Here is a 21,161-nt window from a genome sequence, read left to right on the forward strand (position 1 = left end):
TAGACTTTCACTGACAGCCCAAATTTTGCTTTGTTTAAGCCAAAATTGCTTGCTGGGATATTTAGTCACTAAAAGGGAGAAAATTATAAGGGAGAAAAGGGACTTGGCATTATTAAAAACAGGAATTTCTTTAGTTTCTTTGTGAACTTTTGGGATATTGTAGATACACAACTGAATTAAATATATCACACTGTGCACATGGTTTTTAGATATATTATTTTGTGGCCTTGACCATTTAATACCTTTTTCACTGCCTCTCTCCATCCTGTGAGTTGGTTTTCAAGTCAGGCTTGTGTTTCTTTTGAGAATGCAGCGAATTTTCAAACTGTATTCATTGATGAAAGGGCACACATGCTCCTTTTCAAAGTATATGTCAAACATTTACAAAATGACTCACTGTTTTGGACGCACACAGCCCTAAAAATATCCGCTAAATGTCTCAAAGATGCCTGTGCTTACAAAGGAGAAAGATGGCGAGTTTTAGGGGTGTTTTGAGGCTTGTATGTGTGTTTGTGTATAGCATGCAGAGAAACAGTAATGTACACTGCTGTAAGTGCCATTCCAGTGTCAACACTTCTATTAGAATAATGCTAATGAGGAGATGAGTTTGCTGCCCTTGCTGAGGGCAACAGCCTGAAACAACATTACTCATCTCTTCATTACACTACTTTATATGGTTGTTTGGGGGGTACTGGTATAAACATCAAAGACAAAATAAGTTGAAAGTACTTGAAAAGAAGCCGTAAGCAAACTACAGAAACTTTTAATGTGTTGTAACTAACATGAAGCAGCTTTTTACACTTTTAGGTCTCGGTAGGGTTACTGTTTAAGAATAATGTAATGCATTATCAAAATACTGCGGGATATAATAAGTAATCTTAAATATTTTATATATGTGAGTGTGTGTTTACCTGCACCTCTCGAGCATGGTAAGCGATGATTAGTCCGAGAAGAATGACGGTGGAAAGGCTTATAAGACACTTCAATGCCAAAGAATACATGGAGCTCTGTAAAAAAAACAAACACCAAATGATCTTAGAGCACACACATCGCGTTAAACATTACACTGAGCTTTGAAACCACATAATGCACACAATACCAGTGGTATACCACTAATCCTGCCCACAATAATGATGTGATGCACAAGCATTTATATCACACTGATGCTATTTCAGCAATTTAGCCACAAAACTTGTGCTTGCCCGTACATCATCTTTTAATGCTGAGCTACACCTATACACATTTTCTGTCCACTGTGAATCTACATTTCATCCATGTTTAAAATCAAATCAAATATATTATTAAAAATTACTTTTATTAAGTCTAAACATGTATATTTAATTAAGACGTTACATTTATGAAGTGTAAATTCTTACTCTTCTTATTACACAGACATATTTAACCATTATATAACTGACTTTGACGAGCACCTTTATAGACTCTGACCCTATGGCACCATGGAGGCTAGATATCAAGATTATATTTTTTACACACACACACACACACACACACACACACACACACACACACACACACACACACACACACACACACACACACACACACACACACACACACACACGCATTCTGGTTTCCATGTTTTGTGGGGACATTCCATAGACGTAATGCATTTTATACTGTAAAAACTGTATATTCTATTCCCCTTACCTACCCCATTCCCTAATTCCCTAATCACAAAAACATTTCTTGTACCTTAGATTTTCAATAAACATCATCTTGTTTGACTTATAAGCATGTTTCCTCATGGGGACATCAAAATGTCCCCACGAGGTCACAAAAACACTGGTATTCCTATCTTTGTGGGGACAATTGGTCCCCACAACGTGATAATAACCAGGTACACACACACACACACACACACACACAGCACTCACACACACGTTGGTGTATGTGGTTTACGGGGACACTTCCATGGACGCAATGCATTTTATACTGTACAAACTGTTATATTCTATTCACCTTACCTACCCCAGTCCCTAACCCCAATGTCACAAAAACCTGTTGCCAGTCTTTAATCTATGATAAACTACCATTTAGTATGTTTTTTTAGCTTTTCTGTTATGGGGACACTCTCTGTGTCCCCGTAAACCACCTTTATAGCATAATAAACATGCCATTATACATATTCATGTCCCCATAAACCACATAGACCAACCCACACACACACACAGCTTGTAACTTACATAACTCTCCCATGAAAAGCAAAAGTTTTAAATTATTTCCTGGATATTCACCAGTGCTGTCCAGCTGAATAGCAGACATTATTAGACTGGCCACCCATTGGTCTAATTTAAAGTTTCGTAGTGGAAGCATTATTCTTCATAGACAGACAATTGTGTCCAGGGGTCTCTCACCCACAAACCCACACATACCTATACAGTGCCCCTAACTGGAGGAAATGCAAAGTATAGCAATCCTAATGCTGCGTTTACACCAGCCGCGGTAGAGGCGGCAAGCGCGAGTGATTTCAATGTTAAGTCAATGTGAAGACGTGTTGATGCACGCCTGGAGGTCACGCGGCATGGATGAGGCATGAATTGAACGTATGGCACGGTACACACGGTACGCGCGAATGGTGCTTTTAGTGCATTTTGCGTTTGACGCGAATCTGTGGCTGACGCCCGAGTTGAAAAATGTGAACATTGGCGGATTTGCGCGCCCCGTTAACCAATCAGGAGCCTGCTTGCTGTTGTGGCGGAAGCCCTGCCAGCCCTGCGAGTCACTCATTCAGCATGAAGGCTTGATATTGACCATGAGCAGTCACCCGGAGCTATACGGCACAAGTTCTTATTTCTATAGAGACAGGAATAAAAAGGACCTCGCTTGGAAGAGTGTCAGTGAGGACATTGGGCAACCTGGTAAGTTGTAAATACAAATTTCACTTTTGAGTCACGTGACGTTTATCGACCCGCGCTGTTTATTTTTCCCCTTATAGTAAGGTGACCAACCGGTAACTCTCTCTATAAATGCACAATCAGCCATCCTGCAAACAGCCAACCGCATAGCAAGCACTTGCCACTCCCACAAGAAGCGGATTTTGCCTCTGTCGCGCGTTAAATGCTTGCTTTTTCCGCGTGTCTACTTCGCTCTGCATGCGCAAATGCATTTAAACTGTTCAAGCAGCAAACAAGGCGCGGTAGACACGATTTTGACGCCTGAAAAGCAGTTGGTGTAAACGCAGCATTAGGCTCTTCTAAACAAAATTTTGTGCTTCCATCACTTCCATCGACAAACTTCATTTGTTTATGGTGGAAAGAGCTCAGTGATAGTTCGCGGTAGCTCTTTAGATAAACTTTTTATTCCAAGCATCACACAGTTGCAACAATGCTCTTTAACTTTGACGGCACTGAGCAAACTGAATTCCTTTTGAGTGGAATCTAAAATATGTCAATTCTGTCGTGATATGCTCATGTTGTTCCAAATCTGTATGTCTTTCTTTTGTGAAACACAAAAGGAGATGTTATGCAGATTTGTTAGAGGCCAACAGTCTCAGTACCCATTCACGTACAGTACACTGTACAGACAAAGGAATACGGGTGAAAGAAAACATATATATATATGAGAAAATCCAGTTCCCAGACTAACATTACTATAAACCAATCAGAGTTAAGATTTAAGGTTTGGGATTAAGTTACTCAAAATCTAACTGAAATGTTGATCCATGATTATGCCCAGCATTTCCAGAAAATTACATTAATCTAGGAAGTTGGCTAAATCACGTTATGCAGCTCGCAACAGGAATCAGGTCATTTATAAATAAAATGCTTGAGCCAAATTTCACAGCGTTAAGTCTAATATAAAATACGCACACAGTTGAGAACGAGGTCTTTTGTGGACACTCTTTGTGGAGATTGAATTGAATGCACGTGCAAGCAGGAAGGTCAGAATATCTGTTCTTTCTCACTTTAAACTAACCCTTATCCCCCTCTTTAAGTGATTGAGGTTTTTGCTTGATGTGTTACCATCTGCCTAATTGAGTCCTCTGTTTCACTGGCATGCCTATCAGATCCCATGCTACATATGTGTGTGTGTGTGTGTGTGTGTGTGTGTGTGTGTGTGTGTGTGTGTGTGTATGAACAGTGAGTATGAAAAACTGACTCATAGCTAGATTAGTAGTTATTGATCTTGCCATGGCCATGATGGACAACATACAGAGGTAATAGGCTTTCTGAGTACCATTAACTTCAACAGCTTTCCCTCTCTCTCTCTCTCTTACACACATGCACCACATCTTCCTCCTGCACCTTTCATTTCATTTTCTCCCATCTGCTCAGGGTCTTCTTTTTTTACCTCTCCCTGGTCCTTTCATAAAAACCTAGCATATCTGCTCTGACGTCTGAATACACAGTCATCTTTGAGCCTTCTGTCTGTCACGCAGTAGCATGAGCACACTCACACACAACTCACACTCGGTTGAATGTACCGCCACAAACGCACACAGTCATCTGTGATTCTAATGCAATTACTTCCTCTTGTTTCAATATATTCATCTAGTCCTATCACTGACACTGGGTGCCTTGACTCACATAAAAACCTCAAACGTGAGTCCTACACACACAAACACACAGAAAGAGCAAGCTTTTTCAAATCTGGATACACATCTTAACCACCAGAGGACAGACAACATCACACATACAGTACACACCTGGGTCAGCAATTTCCTTGGGCTTAGGGCAAAAATATCACCAAATGTACCAAAAATACCAACAAATCTCTAGATATTTCAATCAAATGTAGCTGATCTGGTAGATTGCAATTGCAATAGCAATAGCAGGACAAATGTTATAACTACTGACTCAAACAAAACAAACATACTGAAAAAAAATGTATAGCATAAATTCCCTGTAAGTTGCTTTGGCTGCCAAATGCATGCAAATCTAAAAGTGTAAAATTACAGTAAATAATTTTTTTTACAGATAAATTGTATTGTTACATTTATGCATTGACCAGACATCTGAGCTACACAATTGTACAATACTGTAATGTTAAGTTCTTACAAGCATAAAGCAGCTATTCTTCAGGTGGCCTGTTAAATCCAGGGCAAAGACAGATTTGCAGATGATTAATGTTGCTGTATATGCAGTATATGCAGTGCTGTGTGTGTGAGTGACTTTTCATTCAGAGCACTTTATTTAAGTCAAACCGTATAATGATGTGAACCACCTGGCCAAACCAAAGCACTTTATCATTCACCTACACTCAATCCATACAAAGCAAATAAAACACCCCTACAAACACACATATACCCAACCTAGCTGCTAACATGTTATGTGTCGCCTTTACCAAATCCATTATAAATATTATATTACTGATGACATCTTAGACTTACACACTGTTTAAGAGGTCCTTTTCAAGACAGATTATCCTAGCAAGTACACAACCAAACCTGAACACACAGACGTGTAGTTTCCACTAGGAAAATGGGTAACCCCCCCTAATAATGAAAACTAACAATTAGAACCCCCCTCCCCATTTTTTATAATACAATGATTAATGGAAACATATGTACAATTGACACTTCAACTCCCTGATGTTTCAAACCAAATCTAAAGTCTTGTGTACACACACAAGTCCTATCACTCACATGCACGCCATTGGTTACACACTGACATACACCATTACTCCCCTGAAAACCCAATTACACACTCCGAGACCAAATGATGAATACAGGCTCACAGCCACTACTTTAATGTACAAAGTGACACAGACATACATTACACTTACAATTAATGATCATTTGAGGGTCTTTTTTAATTCAGTGCACTATTGCCCTAACTCTCTCTCTCTCTCTCTCTCTCTCCTTACTGACCCTCCCTCTGGCTTGTCCATCTCTTCTCTGTATGTACTGATGATTGTTGCCCCTGTGGGATAGCAGTAAAGAGCCTTAGTGTGGCAGAAGTGGGATTACGGGTTTTACATGTTGACTCAGCTCACACACACACACACACACACACACACACACACACACACACACACACACACACACACACACACACACACACACACACACACACACACACACACACACACACAAACATATTAGTTTTTCTACTATGGTGAGTATTTTATTTTGACTTCTTTTATAATAAGTGATTTTTTTTACTCCCTGACCCCCTACATCAAACATCAAGTTTCGCTATACGTATTAAAGGTCACGTTCTTTATGATCCCATTTTTCAAACTTTAGTTAGTGTCTAATGTTGCTATAATAGCATAAACAATACTTGTAAAATGAAAAAGCCTTTCAAAGCCTACAGCGAACGGACAGTTTGGACTACAGTCCTCTACTTCCCGGTTGAATGACATCAATAAAAGAGTTTTTGACTAAACTCCGCCCACAGGAATACGTCAGTCGCCAGCTAAGCTAACGGCAAGCTAAGCTGCCATCGAATCACAACACACTAAACAAACTACACAATCAGAACTCGATACGTATTTCTGAAGGAGGCACTTTATAGAACAAGGAAGACATCAGCCTGTTTTTAGGACAGTGAAAACAGCGCTATACAGATAAGTAAATTGTGTGAAAAATACCGCGTTTTTACACGTGAAACATAAACACATGTTATATTGCACACTGTAAACACAATCAAAGCTTCAAAAAACATAGAAAGAACGGGACCTTTAATATACATTAGTAATTTCCCCTTACAAGTACAGCCAAACCTGTACACACTGCTGTATTAGTTTTATCATACAAATATAGGATGGGCACAAAACCTTTAATTTCTGCATTTTCGCATATCTAAATATAAATTTAATAATTTAGTATCTTTAGTAAGCAGGCTGGTCCCCACAACATATTGTATGCAAATTCCGACAAACCTCTCACAGCTCAGCAAACAACTCTCGACCTCATGTACAGACAACAGGTTGACCAACAGAGACATCATTCTGCACATGTCCATGCATCTACTAAAGTCCAAGAAAACACAGTCCCCATGGAAGCTGACAGTATGAGGTGTGTGTGAAAATTACATATTGATTTGACAGCGTTTTTTCACAGGTATTTATTTAGGTCGGTTAGATGTTAAAAAGGCATGTGTTGAGATGGAGATAGATGGATCGATTATTGCTCCTCTTTATCTCTACATGCAACGCTGTCAGAAAAAGATGGTCCAAAAATGGCCTCAAGCTGTCACCCAGGCAGCACTCTTCAAAAAGATCCTAGTATCTTTTAAGTAAAGATATGTATATATTTGGTACCTTTAAGGTACTAATATGCACACTTTGGGAACAGTATGTAGCTCTGACAGCTAGGGACAATTTTTGGACTAGAAAGAATGTCTGAGATCACAGACATATTAACGATTCAAAGTCCTGGATATAAGGCTGATTGTGCTCGATTTGATTTGTAGGTCTCTAATCAATGAAGCATTTTTCTATGCCAATTAATTTGTACAAAACGTCAGATTTTTTAGTTTTACCCTCAATGCTTTTTGAAACATTTTCAAAATCTTGCTGGGATGAAATGGATAAACAAGTTTTGCATAACCGTTCTGTACGTGCCAGCTCAAGTGCATGCTGTTATCAAAACAAAAAGGTAATTTTACGAAAAATATTCATGCTACTTTTCAAGTAATAAAATTTAATTCAAATCGTTATGCAGAATTTGAAATCTGATGAAAATGTGAGTGGTGCTTGCAGTGGCAAAACTCAGGTAACAATATTAAAGAGTGAAAAAAGAATAAATCATAAATAAATATGCAATCACAAAAATGCAAAACTAAAGTTTTTCGCTCTAGTGGACATAGACTCCTGGACCTCAGCCTATAACATATTCAAATATCTGCTCTAGTCTATACCATATCATAAATCTTTTATAATTCAATATTTTACTGTTTAAGGAATGGTCAGATGGCAAACAAATAGATAGCATACGACTCCAAATATTTGATCAAACACCAAAACAAACAAAGCAAGTAACACTGGCTCCGGTTTCACCCTGCACTATATCACTCTGTTTTCCAAATTCTGTCTCATTCCCTCTCTCTTGTCTAATCCTTCTAGCTTTCTATTTCAGAAGAAAATGATGTGTACTTAGTGTGAATGAACCAGAGATCTCCTGAGAAATGCGAGTAAGGCACACATTCAGCTCTTTACGAATACATCCATCACATTTAACCTAAACACAATCGTACAGTCATAAACATATGTACAGGGTTAAAAATGTTTGGAGTGAATAAAGTGGAGTTACTTAGTGCATCACAATAATTAAAATCAAAACATCTGTCACAGCTCACATTTTATACCCCCAGTGAAAAATATACCATTTGAGGTTAAACCAGGATGCTGGGATGTTTTCTTTTTCACAAATCTATGTGGCGACACATAAGAAATTACCTACACAATGTTTTATCATAAAAGGTTGCATTTTACAAAGAGACAAAGGACCCTATCATACACCTGGCACAATGCAGCGCAAGGCGCGACGCAAGTGTTTATTGCTAGTTTCAGGCCAGCGCAGTTATCATTTTCACGTTCAGTTGTTTAAAAAGCAAATGCATTTGCTCCCATTTGTGCACCAATGGGCGTTCTGGTCTGAAAAAAAGGTGTGTTCAGGCGCATTGTTGGCGCGTTGCTATTTTAAGGCAACTAAAATAGACTATGGCACTGACCAACTAAAACCTGGTCTAAAGTCTAAAGTCAATGACGCAATATTGTTTTTGTTATTTAAAGAGCGTGTTAGTAATTTGCGCCTATAAACGGGACGACAACGCACATTTGCTTTTTAAACACATGGATTCGCAACAGCACATTTTTTAAATATGAAAAAATTAAAGGATTAAAATGTAAATGATTATTATTGAGTCTTTTGGACATAAATGAGGACAGTTTACAGGACTTTAAAATCCGTGAAGAACTGCTTCACCTGTTGCCTTGTAAGCAGATTTTTTTTATTTGCTTTCAAAAAGTGGTAAGATTGCTCTTTAATTGCAGATTGCACAGATTTTTTTAATGCTACCCCACGGATTTATTGTATATGATGTCTTTGGACCTTTGGATATGGTGAGATAAGAACCATTTTTGAGTAATATTTTTTCAAAACACTCACGGCGCTGTCCAAGTGCTGAAATGCCTCTCTACACATTTTATCTCATTTTAAATTATTCTTATAAAAACTTTTTGAGATTACAGTGATCATGCATCATACTTTATCAGCAATTAAAATTACTGAAATAACAACGTGTGAAGAGAAAGCTTAAATAACAAAAATAAAAAATTTCAATAAATAAAACACACCGCAATTTTTAACATCATTCTTAAACTGGTGGTCTTCTTCCTATGCTTACAGTTTTTCCACTTACAAACTGTGCCATGTAAATGGGCAATCCGCCTTGACGAGAGCGCAACTGGCTTTTAAAGGGGATGAGTAGGGCTGTAACGATAAATCGTATGTCCCATTAAAAAGACTTGTCTAAAATCGATTCTGCATTGCAAGGCTGCGATTCTTTGTTTAATGCACAGCTTGTGTGTGTACTATGGCGTTTTGGTCAGCAAGAAGACTAATCAATCTAAAATCATTATGAGTCGGAGTCGTTTATAACATGCATTTGAAAAACCAACACTCGTTAAACAAAATCATTCAAAATATTCTTTATTATCATGAAAAACCTGAAACAATCTGAAGAACGACGATATAAATATTCTTCCAGACTTTTCCTGGAATAGGGTTTGTAATGCTGCTACTTCTGTGGCACAATTGGAGTTTCTGCACAAGAGCTCCCCCTGGCTTTTGGATGTGGTGGCATTTCACCGTAATTCATTCAAATTCATTCACTGAGAAAATGCGCATTTTTACGATTAATCGTTACAGCCCTAGGGATGAGAGATGAGATTCTCATTGGTTTATCAAACGTTACGCCCAAACACACCTATTATTTATTACGAGAATAGGAACAACCCTTTAAGACGGTGCGCCAGGCGCATAAACCATTTTTCCAGTCGTTAAACTAGCAAAAGCGGATTCGAACCCACCTTTTTCGACTGTGAGCCGTGCACTGTAGACCATGTGCTTAGATCGTTAAAATATGGCAAACTTATTTCATATAATACACTGCAACTGCCACATAAAGTTTGTTACAATGCAAGATTTATGGCTGGTAAGAAATAGTCATTAATTTAATCAAATAGCGAAAAGCTATTTGTGTTTCCTGCAAATCTATATATTATATACACATATTTTAATCTAGACCAACCCACACACACTTCACACACCTAACCAGCTGTATAAAGTGTGCATCATCTTTGTGTGCACACAAACATAGCTACCATCTCTAAAGAGTAGATAATGGTAAGGAAAATGTTTTGGACATAATGATGCTTCATCAGAAATTCCCTGCTGGTTTTATCCTTTCAAAAGCAGCTGTCACACATACACACAGAGAGACAACAGCTCAAGCAGTATGGTAAAGTCACCAACAGGAGCTTGATGGAGTGCAAAGGTAATTATTTATAATCGATATAGACAATCATTCAAATGACACTTGCTCTTATATTAATGTTCCATTAAAACATAACTATAAAAATCTCTTTCTATGGGAGTCATCATTTACTACATACTGTATGGGGAGATTGCAAAGTGGAAAATCCCCATTAGATTAGATTCATACAGTTTGGAAGATGTTGGGAACCCAGAGAGCATCAGTATCGCACATATGTCCGGACCTTAATCAGTAATAAACTGAGAGAAAAGCCCTTTAATTGCTCTAAGGGGCGATACAGCACTAACAGGCTTCTATTGTGCTGTTTTATAATGGCTATAATGGTATACAATCAGCATGACCATTATTCATGTGAAAACTTGACTCACTCACCCGTTTTCCATCTCAAATAAAGAGATTTTATTACAGCCTTTCATTTCATCTCTCCTAACACTCACTCGCTTTCTCTCTCTCCGATAACACTCCTCCGTTCACCACCCACTACAATAACAGATAGAGAGAGCACTAAGGATAGTGAGTATGAAAGAGATCTAGACCAAGAAAAATTATCAGGAGAGAAGAGGAAAGCAAGCTTCTGAGAAGATTTATAAAGAGATAGATAGAGAGAAAGAGAGCAAGAGAGAAAGAGAGAGAGAGAGAGAGAGAGAGAGAGAGAGAGAGAGAGAAACAGGAAAGGTGAGTGGGTGAGACAGAACAGAGAGAGGAATATAGAGGAAAGAAAGAGACACTAAAAGCCAGAGGGAAAACAGGCAACAAAACAGAGAAAAACTGAGACAGAACAAATTTCTTATGTGTCTGCTGTATCACAACCACCTGCAGATGTACAAAGTGTTTTCCAGAATACATCCTGAGACAGACCCATCCAGAACACTGACATGAAGAAACTTCATTCAAACCCGCTTGAGCTCAAAGACACGCTAGACATCATACAGTAGCTCCATTACAAAACCTATAGTGAGCTGCTTACCACCTAGATAGCATTGTAAACAACCGATTTGGAACGCTCAGCCTATAGACAGCAGCCCTGTACTACACACATAATGCTCCAAATGTTCATAGTTTAATAGTATTGTTTTATAATGAGTTTATCAATATGTATTTTTTGCTTTATTTTCCCCATTTATGTTTTTTATTCTCTGTACTACAAATATAATGCTCCAAAATGTAATAGTTTCATATTTAAATTAATAATATTTATTCATTTTATTTGCCATTTTTTGCATGTATTCTTTTTTATTCTAAGCATTATTTATAATATAATAATATTTATACTTGAATGATATTTGTTGTGTAATACACTAATATGTATAAAAAATGTATTATTACCTAACAATTAAATGCATTTCATTATAAACATTATGATAGCACTTTACAATAAGGATGTATTTGTTAACATCAGTAAATGCATTAACTAAGATGAATTAACAATGAGCAATAAAGTTTCCAGGATTTATTAATTATAGTTAATGCTATAATGCCTAACAGTAATTAGAGAGAGACTTTTGATTTAAAAAAAAAAATGCTGTAGAAGTGTTGTTTATTGTTAGTTCATGTTAGCAAATGTTTTTAACTAATGTTAACAAATGCAACCTACTTGTAAAGTGTATTATTAAAATTAATACTATATATCTATATAATTAAACAAATCACCAAGTTTGTAGCTGTGCATTTTGGGATTGCTATTTCCACAAAGTATACATGTGTTACTACCTTAAAATTTGGCTAAAACTTGTTATTGTAGGGCTGTGAATGGAGCATTTATGTCAACACTGTGATCCAACTAACACCAAAGTAAAGTTGATAATGAGCTCATCTCTGTCTGTCCTTCTTAAATACAAATAACATTCAATTCATGTTTAAGACTCAGACTGTAGCTATTACGCATGATATGTTATCAATCCTTCAGCCACTTTAAACATAAAAACTAAGTAATCAGTCACTTACCTATCCTTAGAACACACTAACTGTGAGAGTTTGACTTAATCTAACAGACTTCTAGTCTGAAATTCAGTTCAAGAAGCTGGATATTGAGTTACATTATGCAGACTGTGGCACTAAGTATGTCTACTTTGAACATCAATCAAGCATCACTTGAGAAATATTTTGCTCAAGAACAAGCTGCGTTCTCACACAGAGATTGAACCTTATGTCATTAGATTGAACCCTGCACTGCAAAAAAATTCTGTAGAGATTACAGTATTACTGCCAGCTGGTTGCCAGTAACTTACTTGTTTAACTTGAGTTAAACATTTGATTTTTATTGTTTTGGAATCCATTCAGCTGATCTCCGAGTCTGATGCTACCACTTTTGGCATAGCTTAGCACAATCCATTGAATCTGATTAGACCATTAGCATCATGCTCAAAAATAAACAAAGAGTTTTTTTCCTATTTAAAACTTGACTCTTCTGTAGTTACGTTGTGTACTAAGACCGACGGAAAATTAAAAGTTGCAATTTTTAGGCCAATATGACTAGAAACTATACTTTCATTCTGGCATAATAATCAAGGACTTTGCTGCCGTAACATGCCAGCAATGATATTACGCAGCGCCTGAAAATAATCCGCTTGGTTACTTTCAATAGCAGGGGACAATTTTCAGGCGCTGCGTAATATCATTGCGCCTGCTGCGGCCATGTTACAGCAGCAAACTCCTTGATTATTACGCCAGAATGAGAGTATAGTTCCTAGCCATATCTGCCTAGAAAATTAAAACTTTAAATTTTCTGTCAGTCTTAGTACACAATGTAACCTTAGAAGAGTCAAGTTTAAATGGAAAAAAAATGAAACTATTTGGTTATTTTTTTTGCGTTATGCTAACGATCTAAGCAGATTCAATGTATTGTGCTAAGCTATGCTAAAAGTGGTACCACCACACCCGGAGATCGGCTGAATGGATTCCAAAACGGTATCTAGGGGAGCTGGAAAATGAGCATATTTTCAAAATTAGTGGAATGTCCCTTTAAGCATTCACATAAAACTACTTTAAACATATTTAAAATAGACCATGCCCCCAGTTAATGGCACCTATTGTACGGCAAAGACAGAAGTACAGTATATGTGGGTGCAAGTGAGAAACCCTCTGATAGGTGTAATGTTCAAAAAATAAATAACATCTACAGTATATAACAACTGAAATAGGAAATCTAACGAAAACAGCTTACAAACGGTTAATGACATATTTATTAAGCTAAAGCTATTTTTTTAAATAAAAAATAAATAGGTTGGGACTCAGTAAAGCTCCACTACAGAGTAAATCACATATAACTAAATCACAGACTGAATGTGGTATTGCAAGTGTGTGAGGTTTGTATTTTTCTTAAAAGCAACTGTATTTATTTATTTTTTGTACAAATTGTGTGTTACTGGAGATGTGATGTCCAATTATCTCTAATTGTCGTGGGACTACAGTTCTAGTCAAATTGTTAACAAAGTGTTACCTTCAAACATCCCTTTAAAAAGACGTTTGTAAAAATATCAACTTTACACCAACACCACTCTGCTCTAAAAAACACATCTCTCTTTCATGTATCAGTGTATTAGGATCTCCAAGTCAGCTGTCCAAAATAGTTTTTGTGCCTGCAGCCATCTGATACGCCCTTTCTGTAATTCTCTCCTTACAAGATATGCTGCCATTGACCAGGGGAGCATTACTAACCTTGAACTCTTACAACACATGTAAACTCTAAAAAGTGCTGAGTTGTTTTTAACCCAGGGCAGGGTCATTATTGGACTGAACACACCGCTGGGTTAAAAATGACCCGATGCTGGGCTGTTTTAACCCAATTGCTGGGTTGTTGTTATTCAATCAGTTTGGTCATTTTAAACCCAATGTGTTTGTTCTGTCCAATAATCACCCAGCCCTGGGTTAAAAACAACCCTGCGGTTTTATGAGTGTGTGTTTGTACATTTAAGACAGACAAGAAGTATTTAAAACATGCATGCTCACGGCCAGACGCACAAGTGTATCATAACTGTCTTTTGCTCCAAAAAGTTGATAAATGCCATACCACTTCATGGACTTTTTTGATTTTGGAAATGCTCTTAATAACTTTGCTAGTCTTGCGCTGCTTGAATAACAGAGCTTCTTTTGATGGGTTCCTGTGATGCCAATTAAAAGATCTTTTGATGCTCAGATACGGTGCGACTGAACAGATGCAAGACTGCTTTAATACGAATGTTTCCGTTTTAGTGCGAAGAGCATTTAAATGTTTTTCCTTTTTGTTTGATCTTCTAACACCTGTTCTTGTATTTGAACTATCTTTATAACTAAGTGAGGCTAACTTACTGCTGATTTCAAGTCTGCAATACATTGTGTACACAATAATGTACGAGTTACATTATTATTATAGGATGGTCTTGTTGGGAGCACACACATACTGCACATTTGTTTACATACACACAAGAGAACTAGAAAGATGCATTGTGCCTGCACATTCATCTAATAAAGACACCCAAGTACCTGGTTTATGAACTCCAGTGAATGCCTCACCTTATTGTAGACACCCCAGGACAGCTCTGTCTCAATCACCATGACAACAATGCCAAACATGCCGAATATGAGGGCATAGTCACTAAGTCTCTTCCTCTTTTCGAACAGCGCCCTCCTGTGGCCCAGTTTGTAGCCGATGTTCTGATTCTTACGTTTATGAGCTTTGGAAGCGGTCCTACTGACCCCTGCCGCAGCAGCACCCCTCCTACCATTAGTCCCACCTGGTGTCGTGCCACCCAACATGCCCCTACTCTCAGAGAGGGCGTGGTTCTGATGGTAGATGGACATTTGATTGGCAGAGGCCTCGAGTTCATAAGCATGTCCGTAAGGCGGATCCTCCTTAGAGGAGATAACAATCTCTGGTGGGTTCTGGGGTTGGCTATGCTGAGAGGAGGAGGGTGCGGCACCCTGGCTGCCACTCGCCCCGCCCTCTTTGCTATCACTGCCACTGTCCGACTCAATGAGGTTCCTGCGGGAGGCGCTAAGGCGGCTTAGGGGTTTCATCACGCCACCGCTGTACTTGCACGAGCTCATGGCGATCTCCGTAAAGGGGTTGCTGTCCCTCCTGTGCACCAGGGGGCTGGCCTGCCTATGCTTACATCCTCTCTCACGTTCCCTTTCTCGTTCTGTGGAAGGTGAATGAGAGGAGTAAAACAGAGCATTGTAGACAGGTGAAGTCTCTCCGCTCAGACTGTGTTGGCTACCTAAGCAGGAAGAGAGAGGTGTGCTGGTGGGGTGGAGCGCGTTGGGTATCGGCGTGGACAGCTGGGGAGTTGTGGACAGGGGTAGTTTTGGCAATGATGCAGGGGGGAGATTCGGCGTGGTGGGTGAAGGAGTGCCGTTGAGACGTTCCAGGCTGCTGTTGCCTCCCGTATGATTGGAATGGTTGGTCCCGGGGTAGTTGCCAGAAAGGGAGGCATGGGAGATACCACTAAGAGGGAGGGACGGACGTTGCTCGTCGTCTTCGCTCCCACTGAGAAGGGCCAGACTCAGAGAGGGAGGGGGATCCATGGCAACCAGGCTCCAGCAGGTTTGTTTGTGCTCTGGTCCTCAACTCTGGAGTTTAGTTAGAGGAAGGGAGGGAAGGAGAGAGAGAGAGAGACAGAGAGGAAAAAGATGGATTTATTAATAACTGAATAAAATTAGATCCTAGAGGAGACTGAAACAGTTCGGTAGGATGGGGAATTTCCTTTTATTAACTTAAAGATAATGTACAGTGTGCAAGGACTGTGTCTCACTATGTCAAGTTAGGAGTTGCAATGTGTGAATTTGTTCTTGGGAGTTACATTAAACATCACTTTGGGAGAAAAATGATAAACCAATCCACAACCTTATCATTCTAATCTCTCTCTCTCTCTATATCGCATTTTTCCTTTTTCTCTCTGACACCCCCTCCTCTCCTTTCTCTCCCTCCAGCAATATCTGTCACACAAATGCAACCAAGAGTGTCTTTATTATTGACAAACTTATGTAATGATAAAATCATGCCTCTGGACTGACCTGTGACAAATGCAAGGCTCACACATTACCATCAGTACTGGACTATTGAAGATCATTTTATTGCATCCAAAAATTAACATTTTTTGTTAACAGAATCGGTAAAAAATGAGTAATGGTCACTCATATAATATGACTTTAAGTGTAATTCCTCCTCAACATTGTGTCAACAGATATCTTCCTGTCACTTACCTCCCGTCTGTCAATCAGTCTCCAGGTTCATATGATTTCAAAAGCAGTGGAAAAATATTCCTTCACACTTTTTCTTTTTCATGTTGTCACAATCATGCCATCATTTCTGTTCGCTTCGTTGCCGACAGGCTGAGATTTCTGACTTAAAGGTTTTGATTTACAGAAGTAAACGATCCGCTGTTTCTTCAATCACACGCTATTTATACCAGACAAGCCTCATTTGAACAAAATCGACTGTTGCGTTTACAACCTGCACAATGATCGCAATAAATGTGCGAAATAAAAATCGCTAAAAGATGTTTTACGCTGCTGAATATTTTTGGAAATACATATCCACTCGTTACGTTAATAACTTCGCGAAAGCGCAATTAGCCATTTGTAAACAGCATCGATTTAAAGTAGGCATCAGTGTATGAGGAAACGTAAAAACTAAGGTAAGCCTGACATTTTGTCTTGAAATGGATGCATATCCTCCACTAGCTCTCATTCTGACAGCACGTCTCTCTCATGCTCTCTCTCCCTCTCTCTCTCAACTTCTCTTTTGGGCTCCGTCTCTCCGCCTCGGTCCCTCCTCTCTGCTCGTCTCATTGGACAGACATCACAGAAGAAAATAAATAAGGTAAGAAAAAAAAAACTAGAAAAAATAATAATTTTGAAAAACCCCTTGCTGGCTCTCTTATTTAAATAAAAATTCTTAAAAAATAGAAACAGAAGTAAAAACAATACAGCAATAATCTAACCCACAAGAAAAATACTATAGTATATAATATAGTAAACTGTAGTAAAGTTCCTAGTTACTGTAGTATACTACAGTTATAATACTCTACTATAGTACTACAGTATAATTTACTACAGAAAATACAGATAGTATATTAGAGTAGCCTACTTCAGACATACATTAATATTATTTAAATAATAAATATTAATCCTGAAACATGGGTACATGTTATAAGCTCACCGTGCCATAACAAAAAGACTTACTAAGTGATTTGTAGCACTACCCTTGAGTAACGCATATGTTAGGTGTCACTTACACTGGGGATGCTGGGGACATGTCACCACCACTTTTTGAAATGGCTGATTTTGCCCCCACCACTTTTTGAAAGCATTTGGTTAAAATGTTCTGAAAAATCAAGTTATGCCTAATGGGACTTACGAGTGGTTTTGTGGTCCAGGGTCACATATGTTGCACTGTACGCTTATGATGTGTTTTCTTTTACATATGTAATGAATTTCATTGTAATCATTGACTTAACGTGCTGCTGATTTCTACGGTGCTTTGGCACTGTTGGGTTGAGCTGGTGTTGCAGGGACTGTTACATGTGCAGTCGACATTGTTGAGGATTTTATGCTGAGTATTTTCATGTTGTTGACTGGCCTAAGTTATGCCCATTTTTGATGCGCCATTATTTTATATTTTTCCCGTCCTGCTGTAATGTTTTTTATCTGATCTTTTGTCCCCACCACTTTTCAACACAAACTGACGCCCCCATGACAAATTTACAACACCATACTTACCCTCAAAACTTCATCATCACCAAAAAAATCCGCCATGAATCATTATAAAGAAATGAATGTGACCTTGCCTGTGAAAACCAGTATCTAAAAGTATCAATGTTTGATTTCAACTATTTATTTCACGTTAATTTCAATCTTTGAAATGGCCTTAGTCATTTATCAAGGTTAAATTTTTAAGGATTTTTTTCACAAAACGTTCTTTACACGACGTATGATGGTTTATGTGCACACTGTCAGAAAAAATAGTCAAAATATGTACCCCAGCTGTCAGTGTGGTTGTACCCTTTCAAAAAGTACTGCTTAACACCTAAATAGTTAATGTTAGTTCCTTATATTGATATCAAATCCCATTTGTACCAAATGCATATATCTGTACATAATGGTATATATTAGGACCTGCCTCAAAATAACAGCAGGGGTACATTTGTTGACAATTTTTTCTAACAAAACAAAATTACTTTAGCTGGGTTTTTACCGGGGGCAACCTTTCAATCTCTCGGATGAAGACAATGCGGGAGTAATTTAAACTGCAATTCATCGACTGGCCGCTTGAGGCTGGCTCCAAAAGGGAATCAATTCCCATAGACCTTCATGTTAAAATGCCCAAATTTACAGTAGAAAATAATATGTTTACAGCCTGGTACAAAAAGTGTTTTTGGTCTATATGTTGCCCCTCATGACAACTGCATAATTAAGGGTGTGGCCACTTGAGTGAAGAGTGAACTGCCTCCTGCTGTCACTAAAATCGAGCTAGGCGGGCATGGTTTGAGCAACCATCCACCTCAGGTTCACCCATGTCCAGCCTCTTTACCCATTTTCGGTTATCCACCAATGATGCACGGTGGCGCACGGTCAAGATGGCGACAAGATGGTGGAAATTACCATCAGGAAGGAGGTACACAGCTGCATTAGCAACTAAAAATATTTACAAAAAGTCATTTATACCAAGTGCTATATCATTACTGAACTCAGAATTGTCCATGATATCCATATTTATCTTTTTGATATTGGTGGGTGATGAAGGTGTTATCTATTGTTGTTTCTAAGGGTTACTGTGTTATTTGTCTGTTGTATTTATTGTCTTTTCATTGTGTATGTGTTTTGAAATCCACCTGTGGAGCCAAAGACAAATTTCCACTTTTTGTGGACAATAAACTTGAATTGTCTGCGACTTTAAGCTTCAAAAACGATCTTTACAAACCAATGGGTGACGTCACGGACACTACATCCATATTTTTTTACAGTCTATGGTTTTTACAGGCAGGGTCACAAATAATAGTTTTCCTTCCTGAAGTCTAAGATGTTCGCTTGATTTGCTTTTGATGTTCATTTATGTAACTAACAACACCAAGTTACAGCACATATGAGTATAATAATCCTGATGTTTTTCCAGTGACTTTACCATAGTAAGTTCTGTAAATGCACCCTTACTTGGCCTCCACATGAGCACACGAGATCTAAGCAAAAACATGCAATCTGCACAACATTAGGTAATCTGTCAATGTCACCATAAATGAAACATAAACACAGACGTCAGAACACGTCAAGGACCCACCAACAGGTGGTAAATCGTACAGCTCGTTCTGCTCGTCCCACAAGTAGACCTAACTGCCCCTTTGTGTCTAGAATCGACACCTGTCAGCGAGTTAGACACGGCTGCCGAAACTGCTGTAAAAGCATTTCCTAAGACTTTGTACACTTAAGATATCTTTGCTGGAGCTTCAAATGACCACATCGCCCTGTTTATGTTCTTTTTATGATGAGCCGAAAATGAAATAATACCACAGCCGCCTATTCAGCAGATAAAAAGCGTGTGTGTTTAGCAGCACACAGGATACTGCTGAACGCCGCTAATGCAAGGCATTGAGTAGGTTACATCTAAAAGCATAAAGTAAAATGAAACGGCTTAAATGAGTTTCCAGGTAGAAGTGTCTCATCCCTTTGAAATCTCATGGCAACAGTGTCCTCTCCATCATGTCATTATGTTCTCGTTCCAGTAATTACCACGTTAAATCCGACATTTCTAGCTATGTGCCAGGCCATTAAACCGGATATAGAAGGAAGATGCTCCATTAGTGCGGACACAGATTTTATTTGACAGGTATGAAGAAATTAAACATTTATGTCACCTGGACATTAGTTTCCCAGATTTAGAAACTGTTACAGCAGAAACAAGCAGATTCATCATCCTCATGGTAGCCATGGAGATGGTGAGGGGTCACACATCCAGCATTTGTGTCCAGACACATTTTCAGTATAACATAATCTAGGGATATAGCACAGGGTTATTTCCCCAGTGGCTAATCCAACATGTGAAACCACCCACCTTACTGTAAAGGTCAAAAAAGACTGGATGATGACATAATGGGGCACAGCTGAGTATAAAGGAATGATCAAGAGATGACAAAATGCCCATTTTTAAAGTGTGTTAATATAAATATTTTTCCAAATACCAACAAAAACCCAGTAACAACACTGTATAGAAATTACATTAGACAATGCAATTTTTAACACTTCACTACATTACTGATTGACAACGTTTAAAATCGTTCATCTTATCAAACTGGAAAGTCATCCGGTTCATCTTTAAGAGATAATTGGGAAAACAAAACAGCACAAGCAGAACCAGAGAAAACGGTGAACCACAAAAATAAAAACGGGAAATCTTTAGAAAAGGTTGAAATGTGTTATGCTGCTCTCAATATTTTTGGCAGTGAAGGATATGGATACAGGGAACACAGAGATGGGAAGATAGTGACACCAAACAGGTGCTTTTGTTCGTATTGTGCGGAGAAAAGGTCAGAGCCCAATCCTAAAGGACACCTCTGAAGTCGTATATATTACACTAGGAGACAATGACAAATGCTGGAAAACAGTGGAGATATATATGTGTGTGCTTTCTTGCATGAGTGCGTGTGTATACTGAATGTATATGTGTATGGCTTAATTACTGTATGTGAAGAGCCGGGTCTGAATTTTTTTTATCAATCTCTGAAG

General features: G+C 38.4%; 1 protein-coding gene across 3 annotated transcripts in view; it reads right to left on the reverse strand.

Moving 5' to 3' along the window:
* kcnn3 (potassium intermediate/small conductance calcium-activated channel, subfamily N, member 3) overlaps positions 1-17,159 on the reverse strand; it is a 68,427-nt gene extending 51,268 nt beyond the window's left edge. Inside the window, exons 1-3 of one of the 3 annotated variants that reach the window (XM_065261011.2) lie at positions 16,647-17,159; positions 14,958-16,013; positions 912-1,007 (exon numbers count right to left, since the gene is read on the reverse strand). In XM_065261011.2, coding sequence (XP_065117083.1) covers positions 912-1,007; positions 14,958-15,968 — 1,107 coding nt within the window. In that variant the 5' untranslated portion in view covers positions 15,969-16,013; positions 16,647-17,159. Of the gene's footprint in view, positions 1-911; positions 1,008-10,838; positions 11,049-14,957; positions 16,014-16,646 lie in introns of those variants that run through there. The other 2 variants (XM_065261012.2, XM_065261014.2) reach the window with 2 other exon arrangements.
* Positions 17,160-21,161: the final 4,002 nt, after the last annotated feature.

This window comes from Paramisgurnus dabryanus, chromosome 13 (assembly GCF_030506205.2).
Source record: "Paramisgurnus dabryanus chromosome 13, PD_genome_1.1, whole genome shotgun sequence".
Lineage (NCBI taxonomy): Eukaryota > Metazoa > Chordata > Actinopteri > Cypriniformes > Cobitidae > Paramisgurnus > Paramisgurnus dabryanus.